Here is a 16,278-nt window from a genome sequence, read left to right as displayed (position 1 = left end):
AACTTCTTCAATTAAAAGGCAGAGAATGACAGAATAGATAAAGAAAAACATTATCCAAATACATGCTATCTATAAGAGATTTATTTTAGATCCAAAGACACCCATAGGTTGAAAGTAAAAGGTCACTCTGACTTGGGGGGATGGCGGGGCATGGGCAATATACATAACCTGAACTTTTGTACCCCCATCATAAGCTGAAATAAAAAAAAAAAAAGAAAGTAAAAGGTCAGTCCATGGAAATAGTAACCAGAAGAGAGTTGGTAGGGGAGATGCTATACAATTACCAAACAAAAAAGACTTTAAATAATTGTTACAAGAGGGCCGGGCGCGGTGGCTCACGCCTGTAATCCTAGCACTCTGGGAGGCCGAGGCGGGTGGATTGTTTGAGCTCAGGAGTTCGAGACCAGCCTGAGCAAGAGTGAGACCCTGTCTCTACTAAAAATAGAAAGAAATTATCTGGCCAACTAAAATATATATATAGAAAAAATTTAGCCGGGCATGGTGGCGCATGCCTGTAGTCCCAGCTACTCGGGAGGCTGAGACAGTAGGATCGTTTAAGCCCAGGAGTTTGAGGTTGCTGTGAGCTAGGCTGATGCCACGGCACTCATTCTAGCCCGGGCAACAAAGCGAGACTCTGTCTCAAAAAAAAAAAAAATAATAATAATAATAATAATTGTTACAAGAGACAAAGAAGGACGTCCTATATTGATAATTGGGTCAATTCATCAAAAAGATACAAAAATTATAAACATACATGCACCTAACAACAGAGACCCAAAATATATGAAGCAAAAATGGACAAAATTGAAGGGAGAAATAGACAATTTTATAATAATAGTTAAAGATCTCAATAACCGAGTTGCAATAATAGATAGAACCAACAGAAAGAAGATCAATAAGGAAACAGTGGACTTGAACAACACTATAAACCAACTATACCTAATAGACATACAGAGAACACTTTGTGCAAAAACACTAGAATACACATTCTTTTCAAGTGCGCATATAACATTCTCCAAGAGAGACCATATGTTAGGCCACAAAACAAGTGTCACTAAATTTTAAAAACTGAAATCATATAAAGTATCTTCTCGGGCCAGGCACGGTGGCTCATGCCTGTAATCCTAGCACTCTGGGAGGCTGAGGTGGGAGGATCGCTCGAGGTCAGGAGTTCAAGACCAGCCTGAGCAAGAGCAAGACCCCATCTCTACTAAAAAATAGAAAGAAATTAACCAGGCAACTAAAAATATATACAGAAAAAAAAAATTAGCCGGGCATAGAGACACATGTCTGTAGTCCCAGCTACTTGGGAGGCTGAGGCAGGAGGATTGCTTGAGCCCAGGAGTTTGAGGTTGCTGTGAGCTAGGCTGACGCCATGGCACTCTAGCCCAGGCAACAGAGCGAGACTCTGTCTTGTTAAACAAACAAACAAACAAACAAACAAAAAACCCGAAAACAAAGACCCCCAATGACTCAAAGAAGAACTCACAAGGAATATTAGAAAAATCCTTTAAACCAGGTGCAGTGGTGCGGGCTCATGATCTCAGATACTCAGGAGGCTGAAGGGGCAGGATGTCTTGAGCCCAGGAGTTTGAGACTAGCTGAGCAACAAAGCAAGACTTCATCTCAGAAAAGGAAATACTTTGAGATGAATGAAATAAAAACAACATACCAAACTTAAAAGATGCAGTGAGAGCAATGCTCAGAGGAAACTTACAGCTATAACACCTACATGTAAAAAGAAGAAAAACCTCAAATCAATAACTGACTGTAAATCTTAAAGAACTAGGAAAAAAAAAGAGCAAACTAAACCCAAAACTTGCAGAAAGAAGGAAATAATCAGGATTACATCAGAGATAAAAGAAATAGAGAATAGAAAATCAACAGAGAAAAATCAACAAAACCAAAAATTGGTTCTTTGAAAAGATCAACAAAATTGATAAAACTAGAATGACTAAGGAAAAAAGAGAGAATCCACAAATTACTAAAATTAGAAATGAAATGGGGATATTATTACCAACCTTACAGAAATAAAAAAAGATTGTAAGAGAACACTATGAACAACTGTCCACCAACAATTTAGATAACCAAGATGAAATGGACAAGTTCCTAGAAGCACACCAGTTACTAAAACTGACCCAGTGAAAATAGAAAATCTGGACATACCTATAACAAGGAAAGAAATTGAATCAGGAATAAAGAATTTCCCAACAAAAAAAGCCAAGGCCCTGATGGGTTCACTAAAGAATTCTCCCAAACACTGAAAGAATTAACACCAGTGCTTCTCAAACATTTAAAAAAAAAAAAAATAGAAGAGGAGGGAACACTTCCTAACTCATTCTATGAGAGCAGCATTACCCTGATACCAAAACCAGACAAAGACATCACAAAAAAGAAAGCTAGCTGCCCACCAATATCCTTTATGGAGATATATACACACACACAAACACACACACACACATATACACACATATACACACACACAAATACTCAACAAAATGTTAGCAAACCAAATCCCCAGGAGTTTGAGGCCAGCCTAGGCAAGACCCTGGTCTAAAAAAAAAACAAGGATTATAAACCATGGCTGAGTGAGATCTATCCCAGGAATACAACATCCTTTCATAATAAAAATACTCAACAAAACAGGAATAGAAGGGAACTTCCTCAATGTGATAAAGGCTACATAGAAAAATCTCATGGTTAACATCATACTCAATAATGAAAGAATGAAAGCTTTTCTTCTAAGATTAAGAACAAGATAAGGATGCTCACCTTTGTCACTTCTACTCAACACTGTACTACAAGTTGCAGCCAGAGCCACTAGGCAAGAAAAAGAAATAAAAGCTATCCAAATGGGAAAGAAAGAAGTAAAATTACCCCTATTTGCAGGTGACATTATCTTATATATAAAAAATCAAAAGGAATCCACAAAAAAACTACTAGAGTTATTAAGTCAGCAAAGTTGCCATACACAACATCAACACACCAATATCAGCTGTATTTCTATATACTATGAATGAACAACTTGAAAAGGAATTAAGAAAACAATTTCATCTACAATAGTATCAAAAAGAATAAAATACTTAGGAATAAATTTAACCAAGGAGGTGAAAGACTTGTACAATGAAAACTACCAAACATTAAGTTAAAGAAAACCTGAATAAATGGAAAGACATCCTGTATTCATGTATTACAATACTTGTATTTGTTAAGATGGCAATACTCCCTAGAATGATCTATAGATTCAATGCAACCCCTATCCAAATTCCAATGGCCTTTTTTGCAAAAATGGAAAAGCCCATCCTAAAATGGGTATGGAATTCGTTGGGACCCCCCAAGTAGACAAAACAATCTTGAAAAAAAAAGAACAAAGTTAGAAGACTCACATTTCCTGATTTCAAAATATAACACAAAGCCACAAATCAAAAACAGCATGGTACTGGTATAAGGATAGACAAATAGACAAATGGGTTGGAACTGACAGTCCACAAATAAAACATACATCTATGGGCAACTGATTTTGACAAGGGTGGCAAGACCATTCAGTAGAAGAAAAAATAACTTCTTCAACAAATGATGCTGAGACAACTTGATATCCGTATGCAAAGAATGAAGTTGGACCCCTATTTCACACTATATAAAAAAATGAACTCAAAATGGATCAAAGACCTAAATATAAGAGCTAAAACTATAAAACTCTTAGGAAAAAAATAGGGGTAAATCTTCATAACTTTGGGTTTGGCAGTAGATTCTTAGATAGAACACCAAAAGCACAATCAACAAAACTAACAACAAAAATAGATAAATTGGGCCTCATCAAAATTAAAAACTCTTGTCCATCAAAGGATTATATTAAGAAAATGAAAAGACAACCTATAGAATGGGAGAAAATATTTGCAAATCATGTCTAATAAGGGTCTAGCATCCAGAATATATAAAGAACTCTTACCGCTCAATAAGAAAAGACAATCAACCTAATTTAAAAATGGACAAAGAACTTGCATAGACATTTCTCCATGGAAGATATACAAATGGCCAATAAGCATATGCAAATATGGTCAATATCATTAGTCATTAGAGGAATGCAAATCAAAATCCCAGTGAGGAAATACTTACTACCCACTAGTATGGCTATAATAAAATTTTAAAAGGGAAACAGAAAAGAGCAAGTATCAGCAAGGATGTGGAGAAAGTGGAACCCTCATACATTGTTGTTGGAAATGTAAAAGAATTCAGCTGCTACGGAATACAGTTTGGTAGGTCCCCCAAAAGTCAAACATAGTTATCATATAACTCAGCAATTCCACTGCTAGTACACTAAGAGAACTGAAAATGCATATTCACATAAAAACCTATATATGAATGTTAACAGCAGCACTATTCACAATAACTAAAAGGTAGAAACAACCCCAATGTCCATCAATGAATAAATGAATAAACAAAATGTGGTATATACATAAAATGGAATATTGTGCAGCCATAAAAAAGGAATGAAGCGTTGACAGGTAGATGCTACAATATGGAAGAATCTTGAAAATGTTATGCTAAGTGAAGGAAGCCAGACATAGAAGGTGACATATTGGTTAATTCCATTTTATAAACTATCCAGAATAGGTGAATCCATAGAGACAGAAAGCAGATTATTGGTTACTAGAGACTTGGCAGATGGGAGAAGGAAGAATAGTTGCTAATGGGCATCAGGTGTCCTTTGAGGTTGATGAAAATGTTTTGGAACTAGGTAGAAGTAATGGTTGTACAACATAATGAATGTACTAAATGCCACTGAATTGTACACTTTGAACTGGTTAGTTTTATGTTATGTGAACTTTATCTCAATTAAAACAAAATCCCTGGCCGGGCGCGGTGGCTCACGCCTGTAATCCTAGCACTCTGGGAGGCCGAGGTGGGCGGATCATTTGAGCTCAGGAGTTCGAGACCAGCCTGAGCAAGAGCGAGACCCCATCTCTACTAAAAATAGAAAGAAATTATATGGACAGCTAAAAAATATATAGAGAAAAAATTAGCCGGGCATGGTGGCACATGCCTGTAGTCCCAGCTACTCGGGAGGCTGAGACAGGAGGATCCCTTGAGCTCAGGAGTTTGAGGTTGCTGTGAGCTAGGCTGACGCCACGGCACTCACTCTAGCCTGGGCAACAGAGTGAGACTCTGTCTCAAAAAAAAAAAAAAAAAAAACAAAATCCCAGTAGGTTTTTTGGTAGAAACTGACAACTGTTTCTAAAATTTATATAGAATTTCAAGTAACTACAATAGTCAATTATGAAAAAGAACAAAGACTTACAAAACATGATTATAAGTCTTACTATAAAGCTACAGTAATCGCACAAAGAGGACTTTGATTTAGTCATTTAGATCAAAGAATAGAGTCCCACACTCTTTGGAGGGGCAGAGTGCCCAGAAAAAAAAAAAAAAAGGGTACTAACAGAAAAAAAAAAAAAAAAAAAAGGGTCCTAAAACAGACCCTTACATATGGTCAACATTTTTTTTTTTTTTCAGTTACCACAAAGCAGAAAGGTCAACTGCTTTTTGACAAAGGTTCCAAAGTAATTCAAGGGGAAAGGATAATCCTTTCAAAAGATGGTGCTGGGACAATTTAGTATTTATATGAAAAAAATAAAACTCAACCCTTACCTCACACCATATATAAAAATTAACTTGAAATATATCATAGAACCATACATGAAAGCTAAAACTATAAAAAATCTAGAAGATTTTGTGACCTTTGTTTAGGCAAAGATTTCTAGGACAGAAAACAAAAATATAAATAATGAAAGGAAAAATTGATAAACTGTACTTCATCAAAACTATTAAAATATTTTGCTTTCTGAAAGATACTGTTAAGGAAATGAAAAGGCCAATCACAGACTGGGAAAAAATATTTGCAAAACATATATCTGATAAAGGGCTCATATCCAGACTATATAAAGGAATCCTACCTATCAACAGCAAAAAGACAACTTAATTTTTATTTCTATTTTTATTTCTATTTTTTTGAGGCAGAGTCTCGCTCTGTGACCCAGGCTAGAGTGCTGTGGTGTCATCGTAGCTCACAGCAACCTCAAACTCCTGGGCTGAAGTGATCCCTCTGCCTCAGCCTCTCGAGTAGCTGGGACTACAGGTGTGTGCAACCATGCCCAGCTAATTTTTTCTATTTTTTGTAGAGATTGGGGCTCTCTCTCTTGCTCAGGCTGGTCTTGAACTCCTGATCTCAAGCGATCCTCCCACTTTGGCCTCTGAAAACTTAAAATTTTTTTAAAAATGAGAAAAACAGAAGTTCAAGGCTGCAGCGAGCTGTGATCAAGCCACTACTCCAGCCTGGGTGACAGGTGATGGAGTGAGACCCTGTCTTTAAAAAAAAAAAACCAAAAAACCCACACAAATTGAAAGTAAGTACATAAAAAGATGCTCAACATTGTTAATCATTATGGAATGCAAAAAATTCTGAACAAAATATTAGCAAACAGAATTGAGCAATATTCAGAAGTAATACATAAATACTAAACTGGGTTTAAACCAGTAATGTAAAATTGGTTTAACATCAAAAACCAATCACTGCAATTTACCACAAAAACAGAAAAAGGGAGAAAAAAAATCACATAATCATCTTAATAGATGCATAAAAATATATAATAAAACACAACATCCATCATCTAGAATACAGGAATCTAAGAACAGAAGAAAATTTAAATAATTTGATAGAGTGTATCTTAAAAAAAAACCCTAAGCCAATATCATACTTAAGAGAAATGGTAAAAGCTTCCTTTCTGTGATCAAAAACAAGACAAAAATGTCCATCATTACCATTCCTATTTAGCATTGTATTAGAGACTGTGAATAAGGCCAGAAGAAAAATAAAATAAGGACTGGAAAAAAGAGACAAGTACTGGGTTAGGATTGGAAAGAAAGAAGCAAAACTGTCAATGGTTGTAGACGATATGATAGAAAATCCAAATGACTCTACAGATAAATTATTAGAATTGTTAAGTGAATTTGGCAAGGCTCCTAAAAAAATATAGAAAGGCTAAGTGTGGTGGCTCATGCCTATACTGCTAGCACTTTAGGAGGCTGAGGTGGGAGGATTGCTTGAGCCCAGGACTTCAAGACCAGCCTGCACAATAGTGATACTCCATCTCTACCAAAAAAAAAAAAAAAAAAGAAAAATTTGCTGGGTGTGGGGGTGTGCGCCTGTAGTTACAGCTACTATGGAGGCTGAAGCGGGAGGATGGCTTGAGCCCAGGATTTTGACATTGCAGTGAGCTAGGCTGACACCATTGCACTCTAGCTCAGGCAATAGAGCAAGACAGTGTCTCAAAAATAATAATAATAATAATAATGACTGTAGCTTCATACCCGACCACAACTAATCCAAATATCATATGTTCATTTAACAAATATTTATTTGTACCAACTATACATCATTCTATTAAATGTTAAAGAAACACTGTGAACAAATTAGACATAGTCACAGGAGCAAATATTAACATGATAAATATTATGGACTTGTACACTGAGTAGGGAGAAAATGTTGTAGACAAAAGGAACTGCATTTGTTAATAAAAACAAAACAAACAAAAAATAAAACTTAGAGGCAGAAAGGAGCAAAGCATTTTCTAGGAACTGAAAGTTCAGCATGGTTGAAATGTAAGAGAGAGAGAGTGCCAAGACCTGAGGCTGGAGAAGTTGTCAGGGGCCAATCATTTAGGTAGAGCTACAGACTCAAATGCCTACAAGTGCCCAGGAGAGACTATAAACTGGTTTATTAAGCTGGATATAAGATAAAAAGGAATGATAGGAACTATAGCAGACTGAAAAGTATAATCTAAATGGTATGGTCACTATCTGTTCCAGCTGATCTTTGTCAGATCTTCATACTTTTGTAGAAGATCAGAAATCTTGGGTTTTCTTTGAAATTTCCCAATTAATAATAAATTTACGGCCGGGCGCGGTGGCTCACGCCTGTAATCCTAGCACTCTGGGAGGCCGAGGTGGGCGGATCGTTTGAGCTCAGGAGTTCGAGACCAGCCTGAGCAAGAGCGAGACCCCATCTCTACTAAAAATAGAAAGAAATTATATAGACAGCTAAAAATATATATAGAAAAAACTAGCCGGGCATGGTGGCACATGCCTGTAGTCCCAGCTACTCGGGAGGCTGAGACAGGAGGATCCCTTGAGCTCAGGAGTTTGAGGTTGCTGTGAGCTAGGCTGACACCACGGCACTCACTCTAGCCTGGGCAACAGAGTGAGACTCTGTCTCAAAAAAAAAAATAAATAAAAAAAAATAAATTTACTTGCCAAAATAAAAAGCAAGACTATAAACCGAGATAGTTTTCAGGCTACTAGTTTGTGATCTCTCTCATAGAGGGTCCTATAAAACCATGTTAGGAAGTTTTAACTCTGCCTTAAAATCAGTAGCCATCAAAGAAATTTAAAATGGTAAACAAACACATCATCATTTTTGTAGTTTTTGGAATATCATTCTAGCTAGGGACAAGACTGGAGTTAGGAACACCAGTTAGGAAGCCACTGTGGAAGTCTAGATGAAAGACAGCAGTGGAAATAGTAAGAAATGAATGGATTTGAGAGACATTCAGAAGAATTAACATAGTACTTAATAATGTATTGAAGATAGAAGCTGAGGGAGAAGGCAGAGTCAAGGGTGACTCTTGAGATTTGTCTTAAATAACTGGGTGAAAGGAGCATCAGAGAAAAAGTAGGCTTGGGAGTGGGAAGCAGGTTTGGAAGGCTACTAAAAGTCAGGACAGGAAGGAGGTGGTGGTGATGAAAAAAAAAAAAAGTCAGGACACTTATACTATTTTGTTTTCTTTTTTTTTTTTTTTTTTTGAGACAGAGTCTCACTCTGTTGCCCAGGCTAGAGTGAGTGCCGTGGCGTCAGCCTAGCTCACAGCAACCTCAAACTCCTGAGCTCAAGCGATCCTCCTGTCTCAGCCTCCCGAGTAGCTGGGACTACAGGCATGCACCACCATGCCCGGCTAATTTTTTCTATATATATATTTTTAGCTGTCCATATAATTTCTTTCTATTTTTAGTAGAGATGGGGTCTCGCTCTTGCTCAGGCTGGTCTCGAACTCCTGAGCTCAAACGATCCGCCCACCTCGGCCTCCCAGAGTGCTAGGATTACAGGCGTGAGCCACCGCGCCCGGCCCACTTACACTATTTTGGAGACACTAGAAACAGATTTCATTCCTTATCACCTTACCCAGTAACTAATTCCATTTCTGGTATTACAAAATATGGAAATTAACCAAAAGGAAAGAAATGTATGCCATTTACAATAGCAAAAAACTGAAAATAATGCAAAAGTTCAATGTTGGAGGCATGGGTAAATAAAATGGCATATTGACTTTTTGGATCTTTAGAATAAAAAGTACTCTATGTGGGGTACCTGATGACATATGGAAATATGCATATGAAATAATTTTTAAAGGAACCCCAAATGATATATACACAATGACTACAAATGCAGATACTGTATGTACAATAGCCAAGATTGGAACAGAAAATTTGTAGAGGTAAAAACTACTGAGTGGATTATTTATCAGTATCCTTTTTATTTTTATAAAAGATAAAGTTGGCATATGCCATATATCTGCTTACAAATCAAGTAAGCCAAAGCTGGGCTTGGTGGCTCATGCCTTTAATCCCAGCACTTTGGGAAACTGAGGTAGGAGGATAACTTGAGGCCAGGAGTTCAAGATCAGCCTGGGTGACATAGTGAGACCCCCATCTCTAAAAAATAAATAAATAAATAAGATCTTTATTAAAAAACAAAAACAAAAAAGTCATCCAATCCTCTTCGGTGTTCTTAGGATACAAAGATCGTTCTTTTAATTCCTACCTGATAAATGACGGAAGTCAGGGATGCATTTATCACCACAACACCATCTTTCAGGGCTTTTACTACATGGTAAGATCCATTCACAGTAGTTAGGTGCTCTTCAAAGTAATCTTCTAGAAAGTTGTATGAAATCCTGAGATTCTGAAAATCAACAATGTAAACTGGAAGACATGTTCTTTCCCTAAAGCCATTTTAATCCCAAAGCATACATAAAACTGTGGCTATGCATTCAGGAAATAAAAAAAAATAAAAATAGAAAAAAAAAAAAAAACAACTTTGCTGTCCCTTGTGGAAATTCTAAGTAGGGAAGATGTAATTTTTAAATGGTCTTTTTGGGCCGGGCGCGGTGGCTCACGCCTGTAATCCTAGCACTCTGGGAGGCCGAGGTGGGCGGATTGTTTGAGCTCAGGAGTTCGAGACCAGCCTGAGCAAGAGCAAGACCCCACCTCTACTAAAAATAGAAAGAAATTATATGGACAGCTAAAAATATATATAGAAAAAAAATTAGCCGGGCATGGTGGCGCATGCCTGTAGTCCCAGCTACTCGGGAGGCTGAGACAGGAGGATCACTTGAGCTCAGGAGTTTGAGGTTGCTGTGAGCTAGGCTGACGCCACGGCACTCACTCTAGCCTAGGCAACAGAGTGAGACTCTGTCTCAAAAAAATAAATAAATAAAAATAAATGGTCTTTTTGAAAGATCCGTTAATGGCAAGCATCAGGAATAGAAAGTCATCACTTATGTAAATTTTACTGTAATTTGTACCATTCCATAAATTGATCCTGGAAAAAAAGGATCCTAGAGAGCAAGTACAACCTTTCACATCTGATACTCATACTACTACTCTCACCACTACAAAACTGTGGTAACCATCTCTAAAGTGAGGTTGTAGAATGAGGATCCCCTCCAAAATGTTATCACTGGCACTCTCTTCAACTCCTTTGTATAATTCTGACCAAATTGTATCTTTTACTTCTGGTTTAGCATTCCTCAAGAACAAAACTATTTAATAATAATAAAAAACTAGTACTTGCATTTCCAAAGGTAAAAGTCTGGAAGCAAAAGAAGAAAGAGGGCTTTCTAGCCATAAAGATGGCCCACTCAAGGAGTTACCTGTACAAGGGGATTAGAAAAATACAAAAGAGAGACTCACATCTGAAATATAGACCTTAGTGCTGCTTTTATCAAAGACTTCTACTGTAATGACATACACCTGTCCCACCTCTAGACTCCATCGGTGTCCAGGTTGGACAGTAAAACCTATATACAAATCAAGAAACAAAAATATTAGAAGAGGCCAACATTTTTCTACAATGAATTAAAAAATACAAACTTTAAAAAGCTACTCAGGCCGGGCGTGTTGGCTCATGCCTGTAATCCTAGCACTCTGGGAGGCCGAGGCAGGAGGATGGCTTGAGCTCAGGAGTTCAAGACCAGCCTGAGCAAGAGTGAGACTCCATCTCTACTAAAAGTAGTAAAAATTAGCTGAGTATGGTGGTGTGCACCTGTAGTCCCAGCTACTCGGAAGGCTGAGGCAAGAGGATCGCTTGAGTCCAGGAATTTGAGGTTGCTGTGAGCTAGGCTGACACCATGGTACTCTAGCCCAGGCGACAAAGTGAGACTGTCTCAAAAAAAAAAAAAAAAGCTATTTAAACAGCAAAACTTGCTAAGAGATGGAGATGGTTTCCAACGCAGATATTTTCATTCCTTCTCTCAAATTGCATAATAATTAAGGGTTTGAAAAATCCTGGTTTAACTTAGCTCATCTCAGGTATAAAGAAATACTATCATTTATTTCTATAGACAAGAATAAACCACAATGGTGGCTCTTCCTTAATGTGTGAGGCAATATTTCCACTTCTTTCAGTCACAGTCATTGTTTCATGTGGTCTAAGGAAATTAAAATTCCTTTTTTCTTGTATAAAGTCTCTTTTCCTAACTCTAAAGACTATATTACATGGATTTTCATATTTTTTCACAGTCTGTTTCAAGATATTTCACTCTTGAAGATGGCATTTATCCAGAACAATGTGAGAAAACATGTCAAAGTACGGTTGAATTTGAAATTAATTAAGAAGCACTCTAGTTTTTTTTTTTTTTTTTTGAGACAGAGTCTCACTTTGTTGCCTGGGCTAGAGTGCCGTGGCGGCAGCTCACAGCAACCTCAAGCTCCTGGGCTCAAGCAATCCTTCTGCCTCAGCCTCCCATGTAGTTGGGACTACAGGCATGCGCCACCATGCCCAGCTAATTTTTCTATATAATTTTAGTTGTCTAGCTAATTTCTTTCTATATTTTTAGAGACGGGGTCTCACTCTTGCTCAGGCTAGTCCTGAGCTCAAATGATCCACCAGCCTCGGCCTCCCAGAGTGCTAGGATTACAGGCGTGAGCCACCATGCCCGGCCAGCACTCTAGTTTTTAACGCACTCATTTTAGTGAAATTGCTTAAACTATACAACTTTCTGAAAACTACTATCTAAAAATACCTAAAAATCCAGGCTCCACAACATATATGGTGCAGTTTGGGAGTCCAGATACAGATCGCATATGGACATCTTAATTTTTGCTTAAGGAAACCATGTAAGCCATAGTTGAGTGAAAAGAAAAAGGTGAGGTACCAAAGAAAAAAAATAACAAGCCCACAAACAAAAATCTTTTCTTTTATTATCCTTTGGAAAGCCAAAACTTAAATGTGTACACTTCTGCAAAAAGTCTGAGGGACTTTTAGTAATCACATGAGTCAGGTATTCCTGAATTTCAAATTTGAGGAAGTGGAATGGGAGAAAAAAAGATCATGCTCTGTGCTTTTAACATTCATTTAGCTACAGATCCCTCTCTTCAAATATTCTTACACAGGAGCCCAACATGGAGAGCAGGACAAAGAGGTGCCATTCTGGAGGAGGAGACCTGTCTAAAGGGATGAAGAGTAATGATGGAGGGGGAGGAAAGGGCATGACTTGCCATCTGCCAACATGCCCAGGACTCCACAGACAGTTTCAAAATCACTAGTTGATTTTCTATTATCTGCAGCAAATCTTTACTATCAAAATGTTTTATATTTGCCACCAGAGATATTTCTGGGTCACTTTATATCATACTACCCACTACCATTTCAGTTAAATTCTAGCAGAAATGCAGATTTATTCCAATATTGATCTGTATAGAATCTAATTAGGAATATTCTTCCCTCTCAAAAAGATACCACATCTGAAAGCTAAGAAGAAATTACTTCTGCTCTGAGAAATGTGTACCTGAGACGACTAAACAGAAAATACTCATTAATTCAAAATATACTAATTTAGAAGTTGTATTAATTCAGTCATGAATCAGACTATAATTTATCACTACATTATCTACAGAGATAATGGAAGTAAAATAATACTTAATCTGCTTGGGGGATTAAACTTTTAAAGCTGCCTCACATACTCCAAATGAGCTACTGATATACATATAATTAATATACCAATTAAAGATTACTTTTATCTATTCACTAAAGTAAATCTTCTAAAGACTGTATAGGCAGCTCTGTGCCAAACTAGGTTAGGTTCTGACATGTATTTTAATATAATATTCATAAAATATGAGAGCTAGAAGGGGCCAGGTGCAGTGGCTCATGCCTGTAACGTCAACACTTTGGGAGTCTGAGACAGGAGGATTGACGCAGGATGAGTGAGACAACAAAGTGAGACCCTGTCTCTACAAAAACTTTTTAAAAAATTAGCCAGACATGGTGGCATGCGCCTATAGTCCTAGCTACTCAGGAGGTTGAGGTGGGAAGATATCTTGAGCCCAGGAGTTTGAGGTTACGGTGAGCTATTATTATTTTACTGCACTCCAGCCTGGGTGACAAAGCGAGACCCTGTCTCTGGGGAAAAAAAAAAAAAAAGAGCTAGAAGGAAATGCAGAAATACAACATTCCCTTCATTTTTCAGATGAGGAAACCTCTCAACAGGTCTCTAAACCGATTCATTCCTCCCATATCAGAATAAGATATCCTTCCTTTGATCTAGTATTTCCACTCGTGTTCTGCATCTCATTTTTCTCTTGCCTCTCAGAAAACTTGCTTCATCAACTGGCTCTCTTTTCTCCCAAATCTCTGCCATCTCTCTCTGTTTAACTTAGAGACATGTTCACGTTTCTCCTATCTCAAAAAAAAAAGTCCTCCTTATGTCTTTTTCAAACTTCTACCTTGTTTTTCTCTTCAAGGCCAAGCTGTTTTACTGACAAAGTGACCCAAGACCTAGTTACTACAGCCTTTCAGTGTTTATCTTACCTTGACATCACTGCCAGATTTCACCTGAGTAAATTCTCCTCTTCATAAATTCCTCATCTGGTTTTCCTACTACTTTTTAAGCATTCTTTCTGGGTCTCCTTTAGAGTTCATTTTCTTCCATATGAACCTTAGAAGCTGGCATGACACAGTACTGTCTTTGGCCAACTTATCTTCTCACTCTATATACTGTCCCTAGGTGATTTTTTCTACAATAGCTTCAGCTATCACCTATCTATAAACTGATAACTTTCAAATATTTATCTTCACTCTCAATCTTTCTCCTCCAGAGGCATAATGAAAATTTTTGCTTGGATATCTGTCCCACAGGTACTTCAAGTTAATGTGAAAACTGAACTCATTATCTTTTCCCTTAGAACTGCTCTTTCTCTTATATTCCCCATCTCCATGAACAGTACCACCAGCCACCCATGCCAGGTGCGGGGACAAATCATGAATAGTCACCAACCATGTCCTCAAGAAATATACACAAATAGACAAATAAAATATATTTTAATATTTGCTACTTTGGAAGAAATAACAATATGAACTGAGAATATGAAAAAAAAATCATTTAAGTCTGCCTGGGGAATTCAGGGAAGTGCCTGACACACAGGTCTCAATAAATATTGAATAACTGTTTATTTTGTAGGTACTGTTGTATTTGTTGACAAATGTCCTAGGTACCTTAAAGTATCTAAAGAACAAATATTAATAACTTTGATCAATATCTCTCCTAAATACATGTTAGACAAATAATATAAATAGCTTACTAACACTATTCTAGAAGAAATACTGTATCTTTCAAGCCTGACAGATTCTTATTCAGAGTAAGACTAGTAGGCCCTACATAATCTGCCCCTCCTCTACTCTATTACCTCTTCTACCACTTTCTCCAGATTCACTGCACTTCAGCCTGGCTGTCTTCCTTGCTCTTCTTTAATCATGCTAAATACGTTTCTGCTTCAGAACTTTTACAATTGCTCTTTCCTTTTTCTGGAGCTCTTTCACCCAAATATCTGCATGACTCATTGCTCCAATGTCACCTTATCAGAGAGGACTTCCCTAACTATACTGGGTAAAATAGCAGTCAGTATATCCAATGTTTAGAAATACGTTGAGCCTATAATAGGAATATGATAGATATTTGCTGAATGAATTAATTTCTTTCAGATTCAAATATTTAAAAATGGGAAATATTTCCAAATCAAACATGGAGAAATGGAGTACAAATCATGTTTCAGCTTCCTGAGAATTTAAATCTTCATTCTGTTTTGCTTTCATTGATTATAACAGCTCTATGTACCTCTCGTGTTCAATCCTTACAGAGGTTTAGTGAATTAAAAAAAATTACTCTCAACTCAATTTTTAAAAAATATTAAACATCTACTGTGATAATACCATCTTTTCTCACTTATCATGTGAAAATAGTAAAGAATAAATTAAATAAAATTCACACATATTCCTCCAAACTCCATTTTCCCCAGTCACCTAATAACAATTTGATTGAGGTTGCAATTAAGCATAGAAGTCAACAGATCCCAAATTCCAACTACTCTTCTTTTCTCTACCTACCCTTTCTTAGAAATTACTACAATAATTTATAGTTCTTTGTTAAATATAAAACCTATAGGAAAACACCCTAATAGCATTATAATCACTCTTAATAAACTATTTTACCAAGGAACATGTATAGCATGCTCAGGGAAGTGTAGATTGGCAGCTAAAACTTGAAGAAAAGGATACTGTTATGGACAAAGACAAGATTAGTTTGGCCCAGTTGGAAGGCAGTCACTGTGGCTGTTTTCTCATCCAGTAAAGCCACTTTCCCAGAAGGAATCCCAGTAAGTGCAACTCTATGGTCTTGCAATTCCAGTGTATAATGTTCCAGGGGAAATTTCACCTCTGTAACACATGAAAGATACATAAATGGCCGGGCGCGGTGGCTCACGCCTGTAATCCTAGCACTCTGGGAGGCCGAGGCGGGTGGATTGCTCAAGGTCAGGAGTTCGAGACCAGCCTGAGCGAGACCCCGTCTCTACTAAAAATAGAAAGACATTATATGGACACCTAAAAATATATATAGAAAAAATTAGCCGGGCATAGTGGCGCATGCCTGTAGTCCCAGCTACTCGGGA

The 16,278-nt window shown here is 37.3% G+C and overlaps 1 protein-coding gene across 2 annotated transcripts in view; it reads right to left on the bottom strand.

The window, feature by feature from the left end:
- NUP210L (nucleoporin 210 like) overlaps positions 1-16,278 on the bottom strand; it is a 95,249-nt gene that overhangs the window by 64,622 nt on the left and 14,349 nt on the right. For both annotated transcript variants that reach the window (XM_069480530.1, XM_069480529.1), the window contains exons 7-10: positions 15,887-16,045; positions 12,357-12,425; positions 11,026-11,132; positions 9,875-10,015 (exon numbers count right to left, since the gene is read on the bottom strand). In XM_069480530.1, the coding sequence (XP_069336631.1) occupies positions 9,875-10,015; positions 11,026-11,132; positions 12,357-12,425; positions 15,887-16,045 (476 nt within the window). The remainder of the gene's footprint in view (positions 1-9,874; positions 10,016-11,025; positions 11,133-12,356; positions 12,426-15,886; positions 16,046-16,278) is intronic.

This window comes from Eulemur rufifrons, chromosome 8, assembly GCF_041146395.1.
Source record: "Eulemur rufifrons isolate Redbay chromosome 8, OSU_ERuf_1, whole genome shotgun sequence".
Taxonomy (NCBI): Eukaryota; Metazoa; Chordata; class Mammalia; order Primates; family Lemuridae; genus Eulemur; species Eulemur rufifrons.
The sequence above is the reverse complement of the archived record's forward strand: the minus strand, read 5'-3'. Positions and strand labels throughout refer to the sequence as shown.